We start from the raw sequence: 27804 nt of genomic DNA on the forward strand, positions 1-27804 counted from the left end.
GAAGACTGTGATTTGGAGTAAAAAAACAGAAAATACTGGAAAAACTCAGGGAAATAAGAGTTAACGTTTCCAGTCTATGTGACCCTTCTACAGATTTGGAGTGTCTTGTATGGGGATGAAAGAAGAAATGGATGCACAATTGAACAGGACAAATTTTGTTTAAACACACTGTCCTTTTTCTTTTAACCCGTTTTTTTAATAAAAAATCTAAATAATGCAAATCAAGCTACCGACGAAACCAGAACCATCGATAAACTCCAGGCAAAATATAACTGGCCCAGCAGTGCGAGGCGGATATATATATAAGGCTGGGAGCAGGGGCGAGGTTCAGTTTCAGAGTCTTGCTGCAATTGTGCTGGTGCTTGGGAAGCTGCGGTTGCAAATCATGGTGATGACACTGGGCTACTGGGACATCCGCGGGGTAAGGAGAGAGCAAGCCGGGCAGGGGGGCTCCCCAATTACCCCTTCCCGGGAGGGCGCTGGTGTTTTCTGTGTGAGCAGGAGTGTTGCCTACAGCTTTGAGCTGGGGCCTTCGTTCAGATTTACAATAAGGAAGCGCAGTTTCTGTTAGTTTGCCGCGCCAAACTTGGCTTTTGTGTCTTATTATCGATTCAAGATTTCCTCTCTTTTTTCCCCCCTCTCCTGCAGTGAATTGCACGGTTTTCCAGAATTTGCACCAATCTGGTTCCAATCCGCTTTTTTTAATTTTGTGTGGGTTTTGTCTCCTCTCCTCTCTCTCTCTCTCTCTGTCCATCTGAACTCTCCGCTACTTTCATCCGGTGGCGACGTTAGGAATTTAGCAGCAAACCTGAGCCGGTTTGACAAGGGAATTCCCCCTCCCCGCTCGGGAATTCCCACTCCCTGTACAACAAAAACCCGGAAAATGCTGCTGCCAACATAAGGTCCGGAAAAGAACGTTTAATTATTGTTTTGGGTACGAATTCTGCAAAATGCATTGAAGTTTTACAATTCCTAGGCTCAAATATGCAGGGACTATAGAGCAGGGACTATGAGAATATGAGATTCATTGGAACAGGTTTTAGAAAGTTATGCAGCAAAAAGCGATATTCCGAAAGGATGATATTGACCGAGTTCTTCGCAAGATAGTTATGGACGAAGAAAACCAATCTGTTCGTGCTAAAGTTCCTATTTGCTCCGATTTATTCAACATCTTTTCCTCTTGCAGATCTTTACTGTCATTTCACGTGCTTCCCGCTAGTCACTTTCACTTCTAGATTCGCTTCCAAGTATTTGGATCTCCACTGCTTATTGTTAGCCGTAGGGATATTTTATTTTCATTTTTAAGGTTATCAGCTTTTTTTTTTGCTGTTTTAATGTTTCTGTTTTTGTTTTGTGAAGGCTGGTGGCTTATTTTTTTTTTTGCTTTGCAGAACCAGGTTTTGCTGTGAATATTATCATTGCCATCTCTGTTGGCAGTGAACTGGGTGCTCTTATTTTAAACTTGTAACTTTTTGGATGGAGATGCAGTATTCTGTGTGCCTCGTGTTACAATGTTTCTACATTGTTTGCAAGGCATTAGCCTAGTTTGCAATTTATGTAGGAAAAATCTCGTGTGGTGCCAACAGCGAGGATTCAGCAGGATATAAACTTGCAACTTTTTGATCACCAAGTCCTGAACCAAAGTTCCATCTTGACCCTGCATATGCTATTTAAATTCGCTTTCTAAAATAATGTCCAAAACTTTACAGGCCTAGTAATAATGGCTGTGAAATCTTAAGAGGATGGATTATTCTGCTTTTTTTTTGCCATTTGTAATTACTGGATATATATGTCTGTCTCTCCCTGGGACAATTCTTCAGTGACTAGCCATTTTTACATAGGGACTGTCTCTTCCATGACTTTTATCCTGTGGATCAAGATACACCCATTGTTTCCATTCATACTTTAAACTATGCCAATGCTGATTTAGAGGCATAAAACAGGAAGTGCTAGAAATATTAAGCAGGTCCGACAACATCTGTGGAGAGAGAGAAACAGTTGACATTTCGAGTCTGATATAACTCCTGAAGAAGCCATATTTTACTCAAAACATTAACTCTGTCCACAGATGCTGCCAGACTTGCTGAGCATTTCCAGCACTTTTTTGTTTTTATTTCGTGTTTCCAGCATCTGTGGTGTTTTGCTTTTATTCTGGTTAGGGGCATCTTGAGTCCAAATAAATACCTGGAACTGTAGGTTTTGGTTCAACAACGTTCATTTTTTTTTTGCTTTTTCCAAATCAACTGTAAAATATGCCATTTTTTTGTTTTAAGATGTGTAGATCTCTCCCTCCCAGTAACATGTACAGGTTTGTCCTGTGTAAAGCCATAATTGCTGACACCTATCCGAATTATGCCTTTCTCTGTCACCCACTTGACCTGCGGTTCTGCCATATGTTTCAGGATCCTGATATCTGGCCAGGTGTGAAAGTTACTGGTAAATTGAGACTTTTTTTTAAAGACTTTGCCCTGTGAAAGAGATTGGTTTTTCCCCCACCTGAAAGCTCAGTGTGCCTATTGCTAAAATGGATCTGGAGAGGCTCCAGAAATGCAATAAGTTCATTTGACGCCACAAATATAGTCTGCTTAAATCTTCACAGTCACAAATACAGATGCAAGAAACTACTTGATTTGAAACTGTATCCAGTGCTGCAGCAACAATTTCAAAACCTCTTCACTTGTCTTCACATGTGTCACAAGAACAAGTTTGGATTTGCTCAAAGCAGTTGTGTGCAGAATATGTCTTGACAGATTACAAATACTTTTAGACAGCAATGTCTTTAAGAATGCATGGTAGATCTCTCACATTTTCTTTTGTTGTTGATTGACTTGAATATACAAATGAGATGAATGTTTTGCACACTGTCTGATTTGAGTCTTTGTTGTGTAGTTGGCACAGCCAATCCGCTTGCTTTTGGAATATACTGGAACAGAGTATGAAGAGAAGTTCTATTCATGCGGAGAAGGTAATTGTGTCTCTGTTCTGTGCAGTTATAATGTGAAATGTCTGCTCCCTGGTAATTAAGATGGGATGTGATGTGTTGTGATGTGCGATTGCTCAAGGTCTCCTCAGCTGCCAGTCTCTGCCACGTCCCAACTGTTCTACTTGAATTGCTTTTGTACTTTGGCTGTCCTTTGTAAGATTTGGCAAATGCTGACTGTTCTTGCAGGTTTTGATACAGTGTAAGAGAGATCACTCTTGTCCATCACTGAACTCACTCAGTCAGGGTACAGCATTCAGGCTTTGGCTGATAAGTGGCAAAGAACATCCGTGCCTTACAAAGAACATAATATTGGAGCAGGAGTAGACCATAAGCCACTCAAATAAAAACAGAAAGTGCTGGAAAAACTCAGCAGGTCTGGCAGCAACTGTGGGGAGAGAAATAGTTAACATTTCTAATCCAATTTCATTCTTCAATGGAATGCCACTCAAGTCTGCTCTGCCATTCAACACAACCATGGCTGATCTTTTGCCTCAACTCCACTTTCCTGCCTGCTCCCCATATCCCTCAATTCCATGAGAGACCAAAAGTCTGTCTATCTCAGCCTTAAAATATTCAACAATGGAGTAGCCACAAGGCTCTGGAGTAGAAAATTCCAAAGAGTCACAACCCTTTGAGTGAAGAAATGTCTCCCCATTTCCATCTTAAATGATCAACCTCTTATCCTGACACTGCCCCCATATTCTAGATTCCCCTCCAGAAGACCAGTGCCAAGTCTTGTCTGGACCCTTCAGAATCTTGTATGTATCAGTGAGATCACCTCCCATTTTTCTCAACTCCAGAGAATATCGGCCCAATTTACTCAGCCTCTTATCATAGGACAACACTCATCCCAGGAACCAATCTAGTGAACCTTCGCTTTACTGCCTCCTAGGCAAATATATCCCTCCTTAGATATGGAGACCATAACTGAGCACAGTACCCCAGGTGTGGTCTTACCAAAGCCTTATACAATTGTATAAAGTTTTCCTTATTCTATAGTCCTAGAGTCTCCTTGTAATAAAAACCAACATTGAATTTGCCTTCCTAATTGCTTGCTGTACCTGCATGCTGACTTTATGTGTACCATGTGTGAGTGCATCCAATGGTTCAGGAAAGCAGCTCACCGCCACCTTCTCAATGGCAGTAAGGGATGGGTAATATATGCTGGCCTTGCCAGTGATGCCCATAATCCCATGAACAAATATAAAAAAGGATTGTTTTGTTTTTTTGAAGTTAGTGGCACCCATTTTCGGGTTCAGGATTCAATCCTTGTTGTGCAAATGCCCTCAGAAAGCAGAACTAGCTAGTTGGCTAACACATTCGGAATGTTTTGCGTGGGCTTCCTGAACTGTGAGTCACTTTGCAACATTGATATAGAATCTGATTGTCATGACATTTTAAAATGACCTTTGATGCCATAAAAATGTTAATATGTTGCTGTAACAGTAATGTGCAACATGTTACCAGTATTCATGCCCAACTTGCCTCTTTTCAAGTATGTGGGAGAGGAGAAGAGGGATTGGGGAATATTTTTGAATACCATTTCTTGCTTTCTGATGCACTTTAAACATGAATTGTGATATTGGTTCCAGAATTATAGCTGAAGTATTTTTCTCTGGGTTTTGGAAGTTGAACATTCTCCCGGCTGATATATTGAGTAACTTCGATAGTGCAATACATTAACAAAATCTTACGTTTTCTAAATGTGTTAACTTTTTCAAGCTCCAAATTATGACAAAAGCTGCTGGTTTGATGTAAAGCCGAAGCTTGGACTGGATTTCCCAAATGTAAGTGTTGACACAAATCCCAGATCTTAAAAGTTTTCCCCCCACTGGGGAGAATTGTAATTTTTAAAAACTTTTTTATTTATGAATGTTCCAGCTGTTGAGTCGTTGGTCTCTACAGAACACCCTTTTTCACTCATTCTTGCATAAACGTTACTTGAACCATCGTTTTTAAAAAAAAAAATAGAAGTTAATGCAGTTTGTTTTTTTTTTGAACATCGTACATTATTATTTCTTTATCACGTGTTTCTATCTTCCTGGAATGGATGTTACTTAGTTCTCAGGCTCTCATAACGCTAATGGATTTAGAATTTCTGGTTTTTCTATCCTCTCGCTTTCTTGCAAGGAATCATTGGTTACAGATAGCCTTTGCGTTTAAAATGCACTGACCCTGTCTCACTGCCGAAGGATTTGAAATGTCAGTGAATGCTGTATGCATTGAAAGTAGCGTACCAGCTACTTGTACCTTGTTCACTGGCACTTCAAATCAGTGAGCGGCGGAAGGTGTCAACAAATTTTCAGAAACGTCTTAAATGGCTCGGTGATAACCTTTTTATGAATAATGTTTTAATTCAGAGTGGGATCTGCTGGATAGCATCTGCTAATGGTAATGAACTTTCCAGGCAGCTTTCCAGTGACAGCATTCATGAATACAATAATCGATTGTTGTTTGATACTTCATTCAAATTGGATTTTGGAGGCACTGTAATATGGATTAGTGTATAGATTTTTTTTTAAACGAACAAAACCAGCCAAAAGATCCCCAAGTGTACGCCCTAAATAAAATGCTGATTATAATAGCTTAGACCTTTCTGTCCTGTGGCTAGTTGACTGCACCACTGTTCTAACCTATGATGATGTGAAACCTTTTTTTTTCCAGCTCCCTTATTTGCTTGATGGGGATGTTAAAATTACTCAGAGCAATGCCATAATGCGCTATATTGCGAGGAAACACAAGCTTGGTAAGTTTCTTCTGCCCAGCTGTCACAAAAATATGCCTCTTTCTTTAGCAACTTGTCAAGATTCAGCTTAATTTCTTGTACCAGTAATCTTGCAGGATGCGGGCATATGTTCCTCCTTCAAGATGTGGCTTGTACTATTTGCTTCCAATCCATTTGACTCGCACAGTTCCTTTTTATTTTGAATGTAGGTTTAAAAAAAAAATCTCACTCTTATTAATTCATTAGCAATTAGTATAGGTTGACTGACTAGAGTTTATACGCTCGTTTCTGTGCAATCAATATTGGAATCATGATGTAAAAATGTAAATTGGAAGAAATTGATTCTGTCAAATTGTGAAATTCTATCCAATACTTATTTTATGCCTCTGGTGCTGAATTCCCTAGGTTTTTTTCTGTTAGCTAATTAACTTAAATTGAATATATTTAAATCTGCAAGATACAAGTTTCTGGTGCCTCAGGGAATTGAGGGACTTGGGAAGCAGGTGGAAAGTGGTGTTGAAACCCAGGATCAGCCAGATGACATTTTAAAAAAATTTATTCATGGGATGCGGGAGTTGCTGCCAGCATTTATTGCCCATCCCTAATTGCCCTTGTTCAGAAGGAATTTAAGAGTCAACCATGGAGTCACATGTAGGCCAGATCAGGTAAAGACAGCAGATTTCCTTACCTAAAGGATATTAGTGAACCAGATGGGTTTTTACAACAATCGTTTCATTAGACTTTTAATTCATTTAGACTTTTGATCCAGATTTTTATTGAATTCAAATTCTGCCATCTGCCTTGGCAGGATTCGAACCCGGGTCCCCAGAACATTACCCTGGGTCTCTGGATTACTAGTCCAGTGACAATACCACTACGCCATCACCTCCCCATTATGAATGGTGGACGAGGCTCAATGGACCACATGGTCCTCTCCTGCTCCTATTTCTTATGTTCTTAAATAGCTAACAGATAAAGAAATCAGCACAATCATTTAAATGTTACACACAGAGCACTTTTTTAAAGAATCTAACAAAATTTTATCTAAAATAAAAATACCAGGAAAAACTCAGCAGGTCTGACAGCGTCTGCGGAGAGGAACACAGTTAACATTTCGAGTCCGTATGACTCTTCAACAGAACTAAGGAAAAATAGAAATATAAGCTAGTTTAAGGCGGGGGGGACAAGTAGAGCTGGATAGTGGGCCAGTGATAGGTGGAGATAACCAAAAGATGTCATCGACAAAAGGACAAAGAGGTGTTGACGGTGGTGATATTAGCTAAGAAATGTGCTATTAGGTGACATTAAGGGTAGAAAGCAGGACGAGCAAGATACAGATAGCCCTAGTGGGGATGGGATGGGGGGAAGGGATCGAAATAGGCTAAAAGGTAGAGATAAAACAATAGATGGAAATACATTTAAAAATAATGGAAATAGGTGGGAAAAGAAAAATCTATATAAAGTATTGGAAAAAAGGGGGATCGGAAAGGGGTTGGGGATGGAGGAGAGAGTTCATGATCTAAAATTGTTGAACTCAATATTCAGTCTGGAAGGCTGTAAAGTGCCTAGTCGGAAGATGAGGTGCTGTTCCTCCAGTTTGCGTTGAGCTTCACTGGAACAATGCAGCAGGCCAAGGACGGGCGTGTGGGCATGAGAGCAGGGTGGAGTGTTGAAATGGCAAGCGACAGGGAGGTCTGGCTCGTGCTTGCGGACAGACCGAAGGTGTTCCACAAAGCGGTCACCCAGAAAATTTGATCTAATTTCCCCACCCACCCCCAACCTCCAAACATTTTTATGCATTCTGTCTGTATTGGAGGTAGGAAACGTTTTGGCCAAAATTCAGTTTTCACCAGCTGAAATGTGCTTATTAAGGCAGTGTTTCTCCCGGCAGTCACTTGAAAGTGAAATGTTTGAAGACTTGTGCAGTAGCCTCATGTGCTGCAGCCAGCAGGTTCAGCCTGGTTGGGCCTCTTTCCCCCTTCTACTCAGGCCTGAGTGTGTCTGTGTGAGTGCAATGGCTAATAATTACATTTTTGTTTTTTAAAAGAAAAGCTTGTCTGGCATTCTGAACAAATATCATTTGGATGACTGGCATAGAACCAAGAAATTCATGAATTAGCATTTGAATAATTCTCTCTCAACCCTCCCAATGCAAAGACTATAGTAATTCCTCACTTAACATCCTAGTTAGGTTCTCTGAAATTGTAACTTTAAGTGAAACGACTTTAGGTGAATCATAGGTTCCCATAGGAATCAATGTTAAAGCTGGAGTTAGGTTCCTTCGGACATCGCTTGCCTGGAAAAAACAATGTACTATTTGAAGTACTGTACACTACTGTGCATTCCTAGCTGAAATAACTTATAAAATACAGTAATCTCCTAAATATAGAAGAATTACTGTGTAAATTTAAATTAATGCCAGATGATTTTCTGCCTTCTGGAATATTCTGTAGTGACTTTCACAGGTAAATTTTGTTCTTTTAGTCCATTTTTAATTTGTCAAGTGAAGCAATGGTGGAGAACTACAGTAACAGGAATACAAATATTTTATAATATTCCCCCTCCCCAGCTGCTACTAGGTGAGATTATATCTTGACTGTTTGCTTCGGTGTGCTTCTAAAACTTGTTTAAGCAAGAAGGTAATACTGTAGTCACCCCAGGCCAAGTCACTTGAGATTCTATCTTGACAAATGGATAATACTACTTGAAATAAAATGGCATTCTTCCCAAATAATCTGTTGTTGAAGCAAACTTAGTTAAAACGCTAATGTTCTAGAAACATAGAAACTAGGAGCAGGAGTAGGCCATTTGTCCCTTCGAGCCTGCTCCGCCATTCATTATGATCATGGCTGATCATCCAACTCAATAGCCTGCTCCCGCTTTCTCCCCATATCCTTTGATCCCTTTCGCCCCAAGAGCTATATCTAACTCCTTCTTGAAAACACACAATGTTTTGGTCTCAACTACTTTCTGTGGTAGTGAATTCCCCAGGCTCACCACTCTCTGGGTGAAGAAATTTCTCCTCATCTCAGTCCTAAATGGTCTACCCCGTATCCTCCGACTGTGACCCCTGGTTCTGGACACCCCCCACCATCGGGAACATCCTTCCTGCATCTACCCTGTCTAGTCCTGTTAGAATTTTATAGGTTTCTATGAGATCCCCCCTCATTCTTCTGAACTCCAGCGAATATAATCCTAACCGACTCAATCTCTCCTCATATGTCAGTCCTGCCATCCCAGGAATCAGCTGGTAAACCTTCGCTGCACTCCCTCAATAGTAAGAACATCCTTTCTCAGATAAGGAGACCAAAATTGCACACTATATTCCAGGTGTGGTCTCACCAAGGCCCTGTATAATTGCAGCAAGACATCCCTGCTCCAGTACTTGAATCCTCTCGCTATGAAGGCCAACATACCATTTGCTTTCTTTACCGCCTGCTGCACCTGCATGCTTACCTTCAGCGACTGGTGTACAAGGACATCCAGGTCTCGTTGCACATTCCCCTCTCTCAATTTATAGCCATTCAGATAATAATCTGCCTTCCTGTTTTTGCTACCAAAATGGATAACCTCACATTTATCCACATTATACTGCATCTGCCATGCATTTGCCCACTCACTCAGCTTGTCCAAATCACACTGAAGCATCTTTGCATCCTCCTCACAGCTCACCCTCCCACCCAGCTTTGTGTCATCTGCAAATTTGGAGGTATCACATTTAATTCCCTCATCTAAATCATTAATATATATTGTGAATAGCTGGGGTCTCAGCACCGATCCCTGCGGTACCCCACTAGTCACCTCCTGCCATTTGGAAAAAGACCCGTTTATTCCTACTCTTTGTTTCCTGTCTGCCAACCAGTTTTCTATCCATCTCAATACACTACCCCCAATCCCATACACTTTAATTTTACACGCCAATCTCTTATGTGGGACTTTGACGAAAGCCTTCTGAAAGTTCAAATAATCTACATCCACTGGCTCCCCCTCATCAACTCTACCAGTTACATCCTTGAAAAATTCCAGTAGATTTGTCAAGCATGATTTCCCTTTTATAAATCCATGCTGACTCTGTCCGATTCTGCCACTGTTTTCCATGTGCTCAGCTATTAAATATTTTATGATGGACTCTAGAATTTTCTCCACTACTGACTTCAGGCTGTCTGGTCTATAATTCCCTGTTTTTTCTCTCTACCTCCCTTTTTAAACATTAGCTACCCTCCAATCTGTAGGAACTGTTCCAGAGTCTGTTCTCTTCATAATTTTAATTTTGTGTAGAATGCTGTCTTCTGTGGAATAAGAATTGTTTTTCCTTTCCTTTGCCTGCCCCGACACACTCAAAATTTCATTCCTGCTATTTGTGGAGCACCTGGAAGTCAGGTGATTATCAATGCTCAGACGCAAGTGAAATCAGAATGAATGTCGTGACTTTGAAGGTTCCCTATTACCTTGTGACGTTAATGCAAAGCAACGTTGATGGAGTCACAGGGTGTGGAATTACTGTATTCTGAAAAGTGTTTGATTGTGCACCAGAATATCTGCTGCAGTGTCCTGTGATTTTCTACCTTGACTTGGATAAATTTGTGTTTGAATTCATTCTTGTAGCGGGTGAGACCGATGATGAGAAGGTCCGTGTCGATATGTTGGAGAACCAGGCGATGGATTTCCGCATGGGCCTGGTGCGGATTGCCTATAACCCTGATTTTGTGAGTTTTGTAACTGGCTACGTTTGATTGCTAAATTTTAATATTTTTTGGTTTAGCGGTACAAGGTGGGGAATCGAGGATGAACTGTTCTGTTGAATCCATTTATTTCAAACTATGCTGTGCTGATGTAGTCGTTGATTACATGGATATACGGCACAAAATCAGACCATTTTGGCTGAACCTGCCCATACCGCTATTTATATTCCACTTGAGCTCCTCCCATCTTTTCTCATCTAAAGCGAGCATCAAAACCTTTCTTCCCTTCTCACTCAAAAGCATCTCTAGTTTCCCCTTTAAATACATCTCTACTATTCACTTCGACAGCTCCCAGTGGTAGAGAGTTCCACATTCTGACCACTTTTTGGATGAAGAAATTTCTACTGAACTCCCTATTGGATTTTTTGGTGACTATCTTTTACTGTTGGCCTCTAGTTATGTTTTTTCCCAGAAGAGTAAACATTCTCTCTTTGTATCTACTCTATCAAAGCCTTTCAGAATTTTAAAATCTCTATTCGATCACCCCTCAGCCTTTTTCTTCCAAGAGAAAAGAGACCCACCTTGTCAATCCTTTCGTGACATGGATATCTACTCATTTCTGGCATCATCCTTGTAAATCTTCTCTTCACCCTCTCCAGTCCCTTTATACTCTTTCTATAATATGGCGACCAGGACTGCACGCTCAGTGTGGTCTGACCCAGAGTTCAATACAGGTTAAGCATAACTTTCCGACTTTTCAATTCTATCTCTCTAGAAATAAAACCCAGTGCTTGGTTTGCTATTTTATGGTTTTATTAACCTGTGGCGCAAGTTTGATGACTCCTGTGTTTGTACTCCAAGGTCCTTTTATACCCGTACCCCACCTAGATTCATATCTTCCAAGTAATAAGTGACCTCCCTATTCTTCCTACCAAAGTGTACTACCTTACACGTATCTAGGTGAAACTTCAAATTATTTGCCCATTCTGAAAGGTTATTAATGTCCTCCTCAGTATTGACTATTTCCCTCCCCCCCAACCAATTTGGTGTCATCCACAAATTTAGAAATTGCATTTTTCATTTCAAATCCAACTCGCTAATGTAAATTGTGAACAGCGGTGGCCCTATCACTGATCCTTGTGGAACACCATTTCCCATTTTCTGTCACTCTGAATAACTATCCTTTTCTCCCACTCTCTCTGCTTTCTGTCCTGAAGCCAGCCTACAATTCCCTCTGCCACTCGTCCCCGAATCCACATTCTCATACCATTTTCATTCATTAGTCGATTATGGGGCACCTTTTATTGAGGCCTTTTGAAAATCCAGATAAATTAGATCTACTGCATTACCATTGTCCACTCTCTCTGTTACCCCTCAAAAGTAATTCGGAGAGGTTGGTCAAGCAAGATTTCCCCTTATGAAATCTATACCTATATTCATTATAATATTTCCTATTTCTACATGTTCTCCCTTTCTCTCCTTGAGGAAAGATTTCATTATTTTTCCTATCATTGATGTTAAGCTGAGTAGTCTATAATTCCCTGGACATGTTTTGTCCCCCTTCTTAAATATAGGAGTTATGCCAGTTGCCGGCTACTCCTCTAACATGCCAGAGGTCACTGAGCAAAAATCATTTTGCTCAGTAATTTTCTGCCAGCAGAGGGGGCTGTGGTCTCTGGTTCATAGATTAACTCAGATCGCCTCACTTCACCTTGTGGAGAGATTTGAAATTAATGCAGCCGGGCAAGCGGGGGAGAGAATAGTTTCATCTTTACCTTTTGCTCAGTCTAAAAATCACTTAACATTCTCAAGGGGATCAACTATTGCAGGCGTCCCCTAATTTTGAAAGTACGATTGAGAGATATATTCAGAACCATAAAGCGGAACCTTCCGGTCCTGCGAGCAGTGGGGAGCTTGGCCGACGTGGGGATCTTAATTTGGGGTGAGGTCAAAAATCAGTTTCTTGACGGCGGGACGCACTTTACAGTTATGTTCTTGGGACCTTTAAGGGTGGGACAAGCTTCCCGGGGAACCATGTCAGAAAGTCCGTTTGTGCGCATTAGCATGTCATGCATGCTCATTAAAAGGAATGAAACTGGACGGACCACCCGGCATTGACCTACTGGAAACGACAACGGCAATCTCAGCACTGTCGACCCTGCCAAGTCCTCCTTACTAACATCTGGGGGCTTGTGCCAAAATTGGGAGAGCTGTCTCGCAGATTAGTCAAGCAACAGCCTGACATAGTTATTCTCACAGAATCATACCTCAGGGATAATGTCCCGGACACCACCATCACCATCCCTGGTATGTCCTGTCCCACCGACAGGGCAGACCCAGCAGAGGTGGCGGCACAGTGGTATACAGTCGGGAAGGAGTTGCCCTCTTCAACATTGACTCTGGACCCCATGAAGTCTCATAGCATCAGGTCAAACATGGGCAAGGAAACCTCCTGTTGATTACCATGTCCCGCCCTCCCTCAGCTGATGAATCAGTGCTCCTCCATGTTGAACACCACTTGGAGGAAGCGCTGAGGGTGGCAAGGGCACATAATGTATTCTGGATGGGGGACTTCAATGTCCATCACCAAGAATGGCTTTGTAGCACCACTACTGACCGCATTGGCCGAGGCCTAAAGGACATAACTGCTAGACTGAGTCTGCGGCAGGTGATGAGGGAACCAACAAGAGGGAAAAACATACTTGACCTCATTCTCACCAACCTGCCTGCTGCAGATGCATCTGTCCATGGCAGTATCGGTAGGAGTGACCACTGCACAGTCATTGCGAAGACGAACTCCCAACTTCATATTGAGGATACCCTCTATCGTGTTGTGTGGCACTACCACCGTGCTAAATGGGATAGATTTGAACAGATCTAGCAACTCCAGACTGGGCAACCATGAGGCACTGTGGGCCATCAGCAGCAGGAGAATTGTACTCGACCACAATCTGTAACCTCATGGCCTGGCATATCCCCCACTCTACCATTGCCATCAAGCCAGGGGATCAACCCTGGTTCAATAAAAAGTACAGGAGGGCATGCCAGGAGCAGAACCAGGCATACCTAAAAATGAGGTGTCAACCTGGTGAAGCTATAACACAGGATTACTTGTGTGCCAAATAGCATAAGCAGCAAGTGATAGACAGAGCTAAGCAATTCCACATCCAATGGATCAGATCTAAGCTCTGCAGTCCTGCCACATCCAGCCATGAATGGTGGTGGACAATTAAACAACTCACTGGAGGAGGAGGATCCACAAATATCCCCATCCTCAATGATGGAGGAGCCCAGCACATCAGTGCAAAAGATAAGGTTGAAGCATTTGCGACAATCTTCAGCCAGAAGTGCCAAGTGGATGATCCATCTCCGCCTCCTCGGAGGTCCCCAGTATCACAGATGCCAGTCTTCAGCCAATTCAATTCACTCAATGTGATATCAAGAAATAGCTGAAGGCACTGGATACTGCAAAGGCTATGGGCCCTGACAATATTCCAGCAATTGTACTGAAGACTTGTGCTCCAGAACTTGCTGCATCCCTAGCCAAGCTGTTCCAGTACAGCTACAACACTGTCATCCACCTGGCTGTGTGGAAAATTGCCCAGGTATGTCCTGTACACACAAAGCAGGACAAATCCAACCCGGCCAATTACAGCCCCATCAGTCTACTCTCCATCATCAGTAAAGTAATGGAAGGGGTCATCAACAGTGATATCAAGCGGCACTTGCTTAGCAGTAACCTGCTCACTAATGCTCAGTTTGGGTTTTGCCAGGTCCTCTCAGCTCATTACAGCCTTGGTTCAAACATGGACAAAAGAGCTGAACTCCTGAGGTGAGGTGAGAGTGACTGCCCTTGACATCAAGACAACATTTGACTGAGTGGGGCATCTAGGAGCCCTAGCAAAACTGGAATCAATGGGAATCGGGGAAAACTCTCCACTGGTTGGAGTCATACCTAGCACAAAGGAAGATGGTTGTGGTTGTTGGAGGTCAGTCATCTCAGCTCCAGGACATCACTGCAGGAGTTCCTCAGGGTAGTGTCTTCGGCTCGACCATCTTCAGCTGCTTCATCAATGACCTTCCTTCCATCATAAGGTCAGAAGTGGGGATGTTCCCTGATGATTGCACAATGTTCAGCACCATTCGCGACTCCTCAGACACTGAAGCAGTCCATGTCCAAATGCAGCAAGACCTGGACAATATCCAGACTTGAGCTGACAAGTGGCAAGTAACATTCACGCCACACAAGTGTCAGGCAATGACCATCTCCAACAAGAGAGAATCCAACCATCGCCCCTTGATGTTCAATGGCATTACCATCACTGAATCCCCCACTATCGACATTCTAAGGGTTACCATTGACCAGAAACTGAACTGGACTAGCCATATAGATACCGTGGCTACAAGAGCAGTTCAGAGGCCTGGAATTGTGCGATGAGTAACCCACCTCCTGACTCACAAAAGCCTGTCCACCATCTACAAGGCACAAGTCAGGAGTGTGATGAAATACTCTCCACTTGCCTGGATGAGTGCAGCTCCCACAACACTCAAGAAGCTTGACACCATCCAGGACAAAGCAGCCCCGCTTGATTGGCACCGCATCCACAAATGTTCACTCCCTCCACCACCGACACACAGTAGCAGCAATGTGTGTACCATCTACAAGATGCACTGCAGGAATTCACCAAGGCTCCTTCGACAGCACCTTCCAAACCCACAACCACTACCATCTAGAAGGACAAGGTCAGCAGACAGATGGGAAAACCAACACCTAGAAGTTCCCCTCCAAGTCACTCACCATCCTGACTTGGAAATATACCGCCGTTCCTTCACTGTTGCTGGGTCAAAATCCTGGAATTCCCTTCTTAACAGCGCTGTGGGTGTACCTACACCACAGGGACTGCAGTGGTTCAAGAAGGCAGCTCACCACCACCTTCTCAAGGGCAATTAGGGATGGGCAATAAATGCTGGCCTAGCCAGCGAAGCCCACATCCCATGAATGAATAAAAAAATAAAATTAGTGAAAGGCCACCTTACCAGAATTAAGCTCCCCCCTCCATATTAAGTTCCCTGCCAGTGAGAAATTGGAACATTCACAGTTACAGTTGCATATAAGTGGTGTCCACCTGGCAAGGTTGAATTCTTTCCATGCTTAACAGAGAGTTGCCGCTGCATTGTCCTCTTTGGGGAGCGTCTGTAAATACCAGCTCCTGCTCAAGTCCAGGTGGTGGGCGTGCAGGTTGCATGGAGGATGATCAAGGGAGGGTTAGCGGGGAAGGGTGGAGTAGTGACCGGGCAATGGCGGAAGGGAGAGTGCAGGTTCTCCAGGTGCCCTTTTAATATGGCGCCTGGACCTTTGACCCCATGAGGTAAGGACAGGTTCGGGGGACCTCTTGCCAGCACCTGCCGAGATATTTGTCAAGCTCCTCACAGATGCATATTTAATGAGCTGAACAGTGCAAGATTGCATGTGGCTGGCTATCCCATCCTCCAGTGGAAATCACTCTCACTTCCGCTCCTGCCACTGAACATTTCCCCTTTTATAGGGGCTACTAATTTAGATTTAAAATTTGCATGACTATACAGGAAGGGGAGGGGAGTGGGATTAATTGGATAGCTCTTGGAAAGGATTCGCAATGTGGGTTGAATGATGACCTGTATGGTTCTGTGAATTTGTATATTCCATTTTCAAATGAGAAGCTGGGATTTCCACTGTTCTCAGGATCAATACCACTTGCCGTGTGATCGATTGCTATGATATCTGGTAATTCACAGTACTGGAGTGGGGGATTAACTTTTAGCTGGACTTGGTGATAGCTCTGGGATTTGTTAACACTGGGAAATAGTTCTGGGTTTGTAGCAGAACCACAGTGGGACACTGCTGAACCTTTGCAGTACCAGTTACACCTGTAGGTGACACTGTTGTAGGTCTTTACAGTGTTAAATAGCAGTGGCCCATAACTTCCGATCTCTGGGATGTCGTATGTGGGAATTACCCCAAAGATGTGCTGGGAAGTCCCCAGGTAAGGATTGCCCAGCAATTGCCCAGAAGTTCAAACTTCCGACGGGCAATTATCCTGCACTGGGAACCATCTGATACTCCGATTTAAATCGTACAGTGATAGGAAAAGTTAGAAGAATTAAAACAACTTCTAACTCCTGGGTAACTATAGTACTGACCCCTACCTGTCCAGCCCCCTCCAACACACACTGACCACTGCAACCCGACCCACTTACCTTACACGCTTACTCTTCTCCCTGGCTTCTAAATGTGGCTGAACTTTTAAACCAACCTGCCTCAAAAGTGGGTGAGGCTTCCATTCCCCTGATACTCCTGCTCTCGACAGGCGAGTATTGGCCTAAACTGCTCAATCTCTCCTCATAAGACAAGCCCCGCATCTCTGGAATCAATCTAGTGAACCTCCTCTGAACCGCCTCCAGTGCAACTACATCCTTCCTCAAGTAAGGGGACCAAAACTGTGCACAGTACTCCAGGTGCGGTCTCACCAATGCCTTGTAACAACACTTCCCTATCTTTATACTCTATTCCTTTAGTAATGAATGCCAAAATTTCATTTGCCTTCCTTATTATCTGCTGTACCTGGATACCAGCTTTCAGCGATTCATACATGAGGACACCCAGATCCCTCTGCACTGAAGCATTCTGAAGTTTCTCTCCATTTAAATAATAAGTCGCCTTTTTATTCTTCTGACCAAAGTATGGCAGCTTCCATGATATTCAGTAGTGAGGCAGACAGCAATATGCCTTAATGGTGAAGTGACACGATTCTAGCATCAACTTTCAGACGTTGGCATTTAACTACACATCTGCTTCTGACCTGAAGTTGCTGTACCATTTACACAAAAATAACTGGGCACTTTAACCTCACCGTTTATTTTGACAGCAAATGCTGACCCATTAGCTCCCAAAATAATAACTCTGTACTTTCTGTTGACCATGTCTATATCCATCTCAGCACAAAAGCTGCTGAATGTCCATTGTGTGACCAGGTACTGAGGTAGAGATTTAGGTGATTTCTGAGAGTTGGATATGACAATGGATCGTTAGGTGTTTCTCCGTACGCTCAGCTTCACTGTTGTCAAAGAGTTTCTCTCCACTCTGGCTTTTCCATTCATCGTTTTATACTGTTCCCTGAGTCATGGCTTTTGTGAGAGGCTGAGGCCTCCAATTAAAAACTTCAATGAAGCCATTAAGACACAAGAAATGATTTCGCTCCAGGGCTTTTCCGAAAGACCGGGAAAATAGTTCAAATCCGAGTTGATTTAAAGTTTTCAACTTCTCCTTTAGTGTGAATGGATATTGGATGCTGTTGATAGTAATTGGTTTTTAAAATTCTCATCCTTGTTTTCAAACCCCCTCTAGGGCCTAGCCCCTCCCGGTCTCTAACCTCCTCCAGCCCTACCTTGCTCTAACTTTGGAGTTGTGTCCATCCCCAAGTTTTAATCACTTGAGGATTGTGTCTTTAGCTGCCAAGGCCCGAGGCTCAGGAAGCCCCTCCCTAAACCCCTCAACTCTTTTTGTTTTTTTGTCCTTTTACGACTCTTCTTAAAACCTACCAGTTTGACCAAGCTTTTGGTCGTCTGCCCTCTCCTTCCCTAATGTGGCTCGGTGTCAAATTTTGTTTTTCTAATGCTTCCTGTGAAGTGCCTGGAGGCATTTCATTTTGTTAAAGGTGTCGCATAAATACACGTTGTTGTTGTTGTAGTTTGCTGTCATCAGGGTGACCAACTCTCGGGGAATAGATGATGGAATGTTCCGGCATGGGAGCCGCTGGGGTGTCTCCTGTCTGGGCTGTGGGAGCAGCCCACCGGTGGGAGAGTTCGTTGTGCGGCGCTGCCAAATGCTTGCGGGATGGAGGGGGGCAGAGAGAGCATCAGCCGCACGCGTCCTGTGTACAACCCGCCCCTTTTGGTCACCCAGGAGACATCCCCCCCCCTCCCTGAGCCTCTTCACTTTCCTCTCTTTTAAAACCTACTCTTCAACCAATCATTTGGTCACTTGTCCTCATATATTTATTTTATTTATTCATGGGATGTGGGTGTCACTGGCTAGGGCAGCATTTCCTGCCCATCCCTAATTGCCCTTGTTCAGAGAGCATTTAAGAGTTAATCACATTGCTGTGGGTCTGGAGTCACATGTAGGCCAGACCAGGTAAGGACAGCAGATTTCCTTCCCTAAAGAGGAGCCAGGTGGGTTTTTACAACAATCGACAATGGTTTCATGGTCATCATTGGACTTTTAATTCCAGATTTTTATTCAATTCAAATTTTACCATCTGCCCTGGTGGGATTCAAACCCGGGTCCCCAGAGCATTACCCTGGGTCTCTGGAAACACTAGTCCAGCGACAATACCACGACACCATCACCCCCCCGTATCTCCTGATGTCGCTCGGTGTTGAATTTTGTTTGATAACATTTATTAATGGCAACCTTTCCTGCTTTTAAAAAGCGCTATGAGTACAAGCTGTTGTGTGTTTGAAATGAATAGGCGATACAGCCATGATAACACTGGCTATTAACAGTCCTGCCACATGGTGGTGCTGTTAACCACAAACAGTGCACAAACTCCTGCTGCAGAGGTGGTGATGCAACTTAAAAGCAGAAAATGCGGGTATGATCAGCAGGTTTGGCAGCATCTGTGGAGAGAGAGAAACTTTATTCTTCAGGTGGTGATCTTCCATCAACTGGTCATCCAATGCTGCAGAACCACAATTTAAAAGGCTGATCATTTCTTTCAGTTAACAGTGAATTCCACAGGAGACTCACTAGCATTTAAAACTTTGCAGTTGCACACTTTGTGGTCAACCCTTCAGATGTGGTGTATGATGCATAGAAATTCCCTATCATTCTTAAACTGTGGGAAAGACTACAGCAACACCAGATACTGGATCCAGAATATTGACTCTCTCTTGGTTGCTCCATATGAACTTGCCCATTGGTTTTACAAGTTGGACTTTTACATTCTTAAAAGGGTCACTGCCGCACATTAGTAGCAGAATAATACATTGGTTACATTGTAGAATGTTCAGCCCTTTCACTGACTTGATGAGACCATTGCAATAGAGATTCAGGAGTGATTCAGAGCCACTCCAGTTCACATTTGCTTATTTAAAAGGGAGATTTAAGAGGAGAATATTCAGATTTCAATGAATCTCAAACTGCAGTATAACACATCTCCCTCGTTTACCTAGTTCCACGATGACCAGTGTGTAATAGTCGAATTGCAACATCTATTTTATAGAAGTTGTCTCTTTTGAGTTAGCTTATAACAGCAAAATTAAGTGTACATCAGGCTATTTTATTACATAGCTTCATAATTATAAATCTGGTTAAGATTCATGTAAAAGTACAGAATCCACCCCCCACTTCTTTGTTTATATTTACGTATTGTTGGAAAAAATGACTTTTTGCCAAAGTTTTTTGTCTTACACTCATCAGGACAATTTGAAAGAAAATAGCAATGTCAGGAGAAGCAACATATTTATACTGTATGAGAAGGGAATGCTGATTGGTTGGCAGGTGGCGCATTTGCCTGTACCTGAAGCTACATATATTAATACACGGCCCAGTTCTTTGCAGACAGAAAGAACATGTACGCACATTGCGCCTGTTTCAGCTAAACAAAAGAAGTGACAGTCATTTGCTGTATCATTCCCCAGGGCAATGTCTTGACCAATCAGAGTCAAGCTGCCTGGTTTAAATTGCAAACAATGCTTGGCAGTTAACTGTCAGTCACTATCAACTAGTGCACTCTCCCTGGCAACATCTCTACCAATCAGAGTCCACTTGCCAACCATTCAGCAGTTTATCTCATACAGTATAAATTAGTTGTTTCCCTGACATTGGCATTTCCTTGCGAATTGTCCTGATGAGTGAGACGAAAAGTTTTGACAAAAAAGTCTCTCTTTTTTTCAGTAATCCTCAAGTTCTATACTCCCAAACGACTATTTATATTTAGAATTGAAGAGAATCCTGTACTTGAATATTAGTTCATGCTACAAATTTTGCGCTGTATTCCACTGGTGAATGGAACTCTCCGTTAACCGGCATTTTTGATTCACCAATTCCGCACACTATAAAGGAGTGGAGTAAACCAGCTGTTCAGAATCAATAGAGAGCTGCACCAGGCTTAACTCTGATTTGGGGAGGAAACTTCGAAGTCCAAACTCTATTGAATGCGCTAAAAACAGGAGCAGGAGTAGGCCATTGGGCCCCTCGATCCTGCTCTCCCATTCAGTAAAATCGTGGCTGATCTGACTGTGGCCTCAACTCTACTTTCCTGTCTGCCCCCCATAACCCTGGACTCCCTCGTCGACGAAAAATCTATCTAACTCGGCCAAGAATGCGGCAAAATGTTGGCATTGGAAAATTACTTTGTTCACCTTTACTCTGAAAAAACACAGACTGGAGTAAAAAAAGCAAAGGATTAATTCTAACAATGAAGAAAATTTGGTGAGGTGGAACTGAGACACGTATTGAATGGGGGGAGATCAAGGCAGCCACGATTTGAGTAGCTGATTAGCTTGCTGAAATAGAATTTCTTACAAGTGGGCTGTGCTGCTCAGATTGACGAACTTTAATGGTCCCTGTTCTAGTGTTCCCTTATTCAATATACTCCAATCCATTCAGTTCCCCAATGGGCTTTAAACTAAAGTTTGTCCCTGAATCTGGCCCTGCTTTGTGAGTGTATCCTCGGTGATTGGCTGAACTGTGTTGGCTAACGAAAAGAAACTCTCTGCTGTGTGTTAAATGCTGCAGTATTTGAGTTGTGGGATGCTGCAGATTCATTTGCAGTAATTAATTAACTGCTTCGCGAGTTGTAATTTGGTCTAGCATGATTTTTATGAAACTGCATCTTGGGGTGGGTGACTCTGCAAAAATAGAATTTTAAACAAAAAGGACTTTCCAACCTTTTTATGCTGGAACACCGTCATTAAGCTTGAATATTGCTGATTCCAGGGAAATGCATTTCACTGTTAGGTTTAGACTCTTGTATCTTGACCTTGTCTACGATGCGATTCCTAAAACTTTTTAGTATTTGCCAAGATTATCAATGCCTGAAAGATCTTGTTCAAGTGCACACTCAAGTGTTCAGAGTATAACCTGGCTCACAGGATTTGAGGATGTAACCATTTTTTTTGTCTGATTTTGCTGCAGGAAAATCTGAAGGCTGACTATCTGAAAGGCCTGCCAAACTTGTTGAAGCAGTTTTCTGATTTTCTGGGGAAAAAGCCTTGGTTTGCAGGTGACAAGGTGAGTTTGTTTCCAAGGGGTCACTGCACTAAGTATGTTGGGACCAGCTTTTATTTTATTTTATTTTATTTTTCCTGGGTGTGTTGAAGAGAAAGGATGAAGCCTCAATGGAACAAGGGCTGGAATTTTCCAGCCCCCGCCCCCGCCCCCCCCTCAAAGTTGTGGTGGACTCCCCTGTGGAGGGACCAGCGAGCCATTGAAATCCCCATTCACATCGGCCGGACCGGACCGGAAGATGCCGCTGGCGTGAGGGGCTGGAAACTTCCGGCCAAGACTAAGTAGCAGTGTCTATCTGTAATTTTAGCGCACTAACCTCTCCAGTCTGGACATCCATTGTTTGGCAAACACCAGTTATCAGTAATATTTTGAGCAGTTCCCAAGGTATCAAGTAAAGTTATTGGCATAATTTTATTCCAGTACTTTGGGGGCAGAAACATGCAAAGTACAGTATTTGGAGGAGTAAGGCCATTTTTATTACTGCTTTATAATGTGTTAGCACTGTTTTATATTTCAGCTAATTATTTACATCTACAGTGTGTTTTACACACTTATGGTTAGACATTCTAACATCATTCCATAATCCAGAAAATTCCAAAACCCCAAATTGACTTGGTCCTAAGCATTCCGGACTGGAGAGGTTACAGTGCAGTACATTTAAAGACTCTCACCTCACAACTGCATTTGCAACATGTTGTTGAATCAAATCCAATTAATATCTTGTGGCATTTACTCCCAGGTTTAAAAATACACAAGGGTTCAGTGCACCTTGGTTAAAACATTACCCACAGACTTGTTCAAATCTCGCCTTTTTTTACTTCCCACACCCCCTCTCCTTGTCAGTTTTGTGTCTGGGTTTCACAACTCTGCTGTAATTCCCAGTGTTCCTCGCTTGCTTACTGCAGGGATGGTCCAGCACTCTTTAAAAACATCGTATCGCTGAACTGAACTTTGTAAATTGTATATTAATTGAGTGTTCAATGGTATTCAGGTGGTGGATAGTAACTGGGGATTCACTTGTGTTCCTGTGCATAGGAACAGACTGAAACAGTGGTTGTTGGGTTTGCAAGTGTAAGTTATAATGTGCGTTTCATTAAATAAAAGCTTGCAAGTGTGTAAAGTATAGGCTCCAGTTCTGTCCTTCACCATCTAAAATGGAACAACATTTGTTTCTTAACATGCCGTTTGACTGGGCAGCACACAGCATTTGCTTCAGTAACATGCTATAGAGAGTGGGTTGTGAGCTTGTTTTCTGCCCTCCCTCCCTGCACTTACACTAAAGCTATTGAGGGAGGACAATTGATTTGCGTTCAGTGCATTTCCTAATGTAGATAATAAAAAAAGATTGCCAGTGACCACCCTTGTTATGTGAGGAGTTTGCTTCTACTGCAGTGTTGCACAACTCTGCATGTTCTCTGGCTGTTTGAATATCCACTCTGAGCTGGGCATGCTGTCATTTAACTGGTATAAGGATCTGGATCTTCTGTAACACTTTGAGGAACCTGTGTCCCACCTGGACATCAGTTAGCAGCCTAAGATAACCCTCTGGGCCCTTGGATACTTGACAAAAACAGATCCTGTGACCTACAGGCCCTTGACTGGACTTCACCCTCTTTCTCTTTACCACCCTGCCGAGGAATCTGCATAATAATTCACCAAAAGGGCTTGTGTGCTGCAGTTTGGATTTAAACTGAAACTTGCCTGTGTTAAATTGATCCTATTGTAAAAGTGTAATCCACCACAAATCAGTTTACACAAATGGTGTGTGGTTGTGTTAATTCCTAAATGAAAGTGGTGGGTGCTCTAACATTTCTGTTGTAACAAAGCACACATCTTTTCAGTGGTTGTAGAATATAACTCTAACAAGAGGTTGGGCTATTCCCTACTCTCAATGGATAAATGTTGGTTTGCTAGCGCTCCTTATGTTGAAACAACTGCAGACTCCAAAGCTTGAATGTTCTAAAGAAATTTCTCCCCCCCACCCCCCCGTCTAATATCACTGTGTGAGTGTATCATTGCCACATGGACTGCAGCAGTATCAGAAGGTGGCTCACCAACATCCTCTCAGACGCAATAAGGGATGGGTAACAAATGCTGGCCTTGTCCACATCCTGGGAATGAAATAAAACAAAACAAATAAAAGGTGCAGCTTTGGATCAGGAAACAAATTTAGACTATATGGGATTCAGCAGAGCTGCATAACTGATGAATTGAGGGTGCTACGAATTTATGTTGGATAACTAAGGATGAGCTTCTCTCTCTATCCACCTGAATTAATTCAGAGTCTCAAACCAAGCTTTGGAGAGAACAATTTTTAAAATAACATGTTTGTTTAAAATAAAAATAGCTGGAAAAACTCAGCAGGTCTGACAGCATTTGCGGAGAGAAATACAGTTAACGTTTTGATGAAGAGTCATATGGACTCGAAACATTAACTATATTCCTCTCTGCAGATGCTGTCAGACCTGCTGAGTTTTTCCAGATATTTTGTTTCAGATTTCCAGCATCCGCAGTATTTTGCTTTTATCTTGATTTTTTTTTTTAACCTTCTCCTACCAGATCACTTTTGTAGATTTTCTAATGTATGAACTCTTTGACGAGCATCGTGTGTTTGAACCCAAGTGCTTGGATGAGTTTCAAAACCTGAAGGATTTTGTTGCGCATTTTGAGGTAAGAAGCGTGACTGAAAGCAAGTTATTAGGGAAAGGCTTGATTGTTATGTAATTAAAACTCACTGAGTAGAGCTTAAAGACAAATGCCCAGCAAGGTGACCTGAATTGAATTATCCAACTGGATGGGACTGTCCGACCGAGCTGAACCTGGTAGACACGAAGGTTTCAGTATTTGTTGTGGGAGAGAATGGCATGCAGAAGTTGTCCCACGCCAGTACAGGAAGGGGTCAACAGACCAGGTGGTCCTTTTTTCAAAGGAAATACCAATGTACAGTTCTGGTCATCTCATCTCCATGTATATTAAAAAATGGACATGGATGCCAAAAAAAAACAAATAGTACCAGGATCTTACTCAAACTTTTATCAGGAAAGGTTTAACTGGCTGGGGCTCCTTTTCTGAAAAAGAAGTTTGAGGGATGACCTAATATAGGTCTTTTAAAAAATGTTATGAAGTAGTTTGATAGGGTAGACTTGTGGGGAGTCCAAATGTAGGGGCCTTAAATATAAAATTGGGAGAAACTTCTTCACCCAAAGAGTGGTTAGAATGTGGAACTTGCTACCACAGGGGATTGTTGAGGCAAATAACAACATGGATGCCGTTAAAGGGAAGCATCTTCCAAACCTATGACCTCTGCCACCTAGAAGGACGAAGGCAGCAGATGCATGGGGACACCATCACCCACAAATTCCTCTCAAGTCAGGCACCATCCTGACTTGGAACTATAATCACTGTTTCGTCACTGTCACTTGGTCAAAATCCTGGAACTCCCTCCCTAACAGCACTGTGGGTGTACCTACACCGCATGGACTGCAGCGGTTCAGGAAGACAGCTCACCACCACCTTCTCAAGGGCAACTAGGGACAGGCAATAAATGCTGGCCCAGCCAGAGACGCCCACATCCCGTGAATGAATTTAAAATAAAGGTAAGCACTTGAGGGAGCAAGTACTAGGATGATATGCTGATGGGGTCAGATAAGAACATGTGTGAGAAGCCTTGTGTGAAGCATAAACACTGGCATAGACCAGTTAGGTTGGATGGCCTGTTTGTACTGTAATTCTATAATTACACAATTGGGCAATGTTGGTGCTGGTATAATGCTAGGTATATAAGCCCAGCAATTGGCTGATCGAATCAAACAGCATATTCCTTCGGTTGTCCATTATAGGCAGAATACAGATTGTACTCAACCAGCCTGCGCTTACAAAACTCAAAACGAAACGTCTACTGTTAGACAAGATTCTGCGATTAGGCAGCACTTGCTGAACAATCCTGAGTGTGCTAATAGTGACACACAACCAATTTAAGATAGTCACTCAAGCTCGTAACTTGGCTCATTTACGTTTGCTAGAAGCGACATACATTCATACTGTTATGAACAATGTATAATTTTAAGTTGAATTTATATATGTGTGTTAAGAAAGATAAAAATGGTTTCAGTTTCACTTAGGTTTTGTTTATGAACCTTGGTGCCTGGGAGTCTGGATAGACATGTGACTAAAAGGTTTCAGGTCTTTTGGGTTTGTTTGTGTATATATTTTTTTAATGAGGTCTTGCAGCCCCTTAAGTGAAAGAGATGGGTTAAAAGGGGTTGAAAGTTCAGTGATTCTGAAAAAAGAAAAGTAGAAAGGCTTTACTGTTGCCTAGCTATACTGATCCAGTGAGACAGACACCAAAGAGACAGGAGAGAGTTCAGAGTATGTCGGAGATAGAAGACAGGGCTTTTAAGCTCTCTAAGAAAAACTGAGAGGCTAGTGGGACAGTAGTTAACAGAATAATCAGATATGGGACTTAGTTAAGTGATCAGTTTAGCCGAGGCACTACTGGAAGTCTGAGTTCAGGGAACCCATTTGTTTGCTCTGCAATTGAAGAAGCCAAGTTTATAGTGTAATTTTTGGGCATCTCGGGGAGAGAAAATAGTTGGTTGAGAAGAACCGAGTGAATGCTCAAGAATTCACTGTAAGAAAACAGTTTGCAACTGTACCAATCCCAAGTGAGAAGCTTTTATGTCAAGCCAGTGGTAACTCTTCACTGTGCCTGTAAAGATATTGGAGTAAAGGAATAGTGGGAATTTGAATTGCTATCTTGTGTTTATATTGAGATCTTTCCAACCTTTTTGTCTGGTATAAAATAGTTGTTTTCTTGTTTTAATAAATATTTTATTCTTTGTATTAAAAGTTCATCAGCAGACTCCTGTGAATTTGTTCAGTAACTTTCCTCCACGGTTTCTTAAAAATAAGTTAGAATCTATCAAGCCAGGTTTCACTCTGGGATCTGACTTGTCCAGTATTTACAGCAGCTGGGATCATAACAATACATGGAGACCTGTTCTCTGCAACAAAAGGAATATGTTCAAGCATTGCACCTTTATTGAATTACCCAGGAGCTTGGGGAGCCTATAGTTCCCTGTTGCTTTCTCCATGGTAATCCCACGGCCAAGCAGAGTTGACTTGCCAACCGATCAGCACCCTTTTCTCCTGTAGTAAAAACTGTTGTAATGGTTTGAAATTTGGCATTCTGGCATTTGTCCTGATGAGTGCCAGGTGGTCCTTTTTTTCATGGTTGTATGAAACTAATAAGCAGTTCTGGTCATCTCATCTCCACATATATATAAAAAAAAGACATTTGGCTGCAAACAAAAAGATTTACATGGATCTTATTCAAACTATCAGCAAATTTAACAGGCAAACTAATGTAAAAAGTACAATTTAACAAAACTGATTTTAAAACATTCAATACTTCAAGAGGAAAAGCTTTGGCAACATGTCCCTTTTCAGCAATGATTTTATAATTGAAACAATTAACATACACTAACTTTTATTTTGCAGTTAAAGATTTCTTTCCAGTAGCTTTCTGAATTTTGAACTTGCAGTTTTTAAGTGCAGAAAAAAAATGTGACAATGAGAGGATTTTATTGAACTGTTGATCTGTGATAATCAGGGTAACAATGGAAGGTGAATTTTATGAAATGTACTGCGTAGCCTACGGAGTTCCTATCCTAGCCTTAGCTGTGCAACCGCCGAAATGTTAAGCAGAGGTCAGGTTTACTCGAGGAAGGAGATAGAATTAGATTTTAGGGTTGCACCAATTTTCTGGAAACAGAATTCTTGCCTTTATATGCTGTTGAGTGCAAGGAGGGTCTTTTTTAAAAAAAATAAATAAGGAAACAGACCACTTGGCTCTTTCTCGTTTTCACTCTTTGTGCTTTTAATTTTGCATTTTTAATCTGGCGTGATTGTGTTCTCAAATGTCCAAATGTTTGTGTCTTTTAAAAAAATTTGCAGGCTTTGGAGAAGATTGCTGCGTACGTCAAATCCGACCGTTTTATGAAGGGCCCATTCAATAATAAGGTGGCCAAATGGGGGAACAAGAAATAATGAAGGAATTTGACATTCCGCGGACCACTGAAACATAATGTACGAAGGTTTTTGCAAACTTTAATAAAAGTTGAAATGAATGGTTAAAATATTG

At 42.2% G+C, this 27804-nt stretch overlaps 1 protein-coding gene across 1 annotated transcript; it reads left to right on the forward strand.

Annotated features, from left to right (window-relative positions):
- Positions 1-270: 270 nt before the first annotated feature.
- LOC144683388 (glutathione S-transferase Mu 1-like) lies at positions 271-27804 on the forward strand. Its single transcript, XM_078546347.1, has 8 exons — positions 271-421; positions 2890-2965; positions 4706-4770; positions 5648-5729; positions 10314-10414; positions 21570-21665; positions 24222-24332; positions 27618-27804. The coding sequence occupies exons 1-8, from the start codon at positions 386-388 to the stop codon at positions 27708-27710; spliced, it is 660 nt and encodes a 219-aa protein (XP_078402473.1). The 5' UTR covers positions 271-385; the 3' UTR covers positions 27711-27804.

This window comes from Cetorhinus maximus, chromosome 8 (assembly GCF_964194155.1).
Source record: "Cetorhinus maximus chromosome 8, sCetMax3.hap1.1, whole genome shotgun sequence".
Taxonomy (NCBI): Eukaryota; Metazoa; Chordata; class Chondrichthyes; order Lamniformes; family Cetorhinidae; genus Cetorhinus; species Cetorhinus maximus.

What these genes read in the sequence shown, in the direction of transcription:
- LOC144683388 (XM_078546347.1), top strand. Translation starts at nt 386, where the DNA reads ATGGTGATGACACTGGGCTACTGGGACATCCGCGGG. An exon ending in TGCGAGGAAACACAAGCTTG is followed by an intron (nt 5,730 to 10,313) that starts GTAAGTTTCTTC and finishes TCATTCTTGTAG; the next exon opens with CGGGTGAGACCGATGATGAG. An exon ending in ATTTTGTTGCGCATTTTGAG is followed by an intron (nt 24,333 to 27,617) that starts GTAAGAAGCGTG and finishes AAAAATTTGCAG; the next exon opens with GCTTTGGAGAAGATTGCTGC.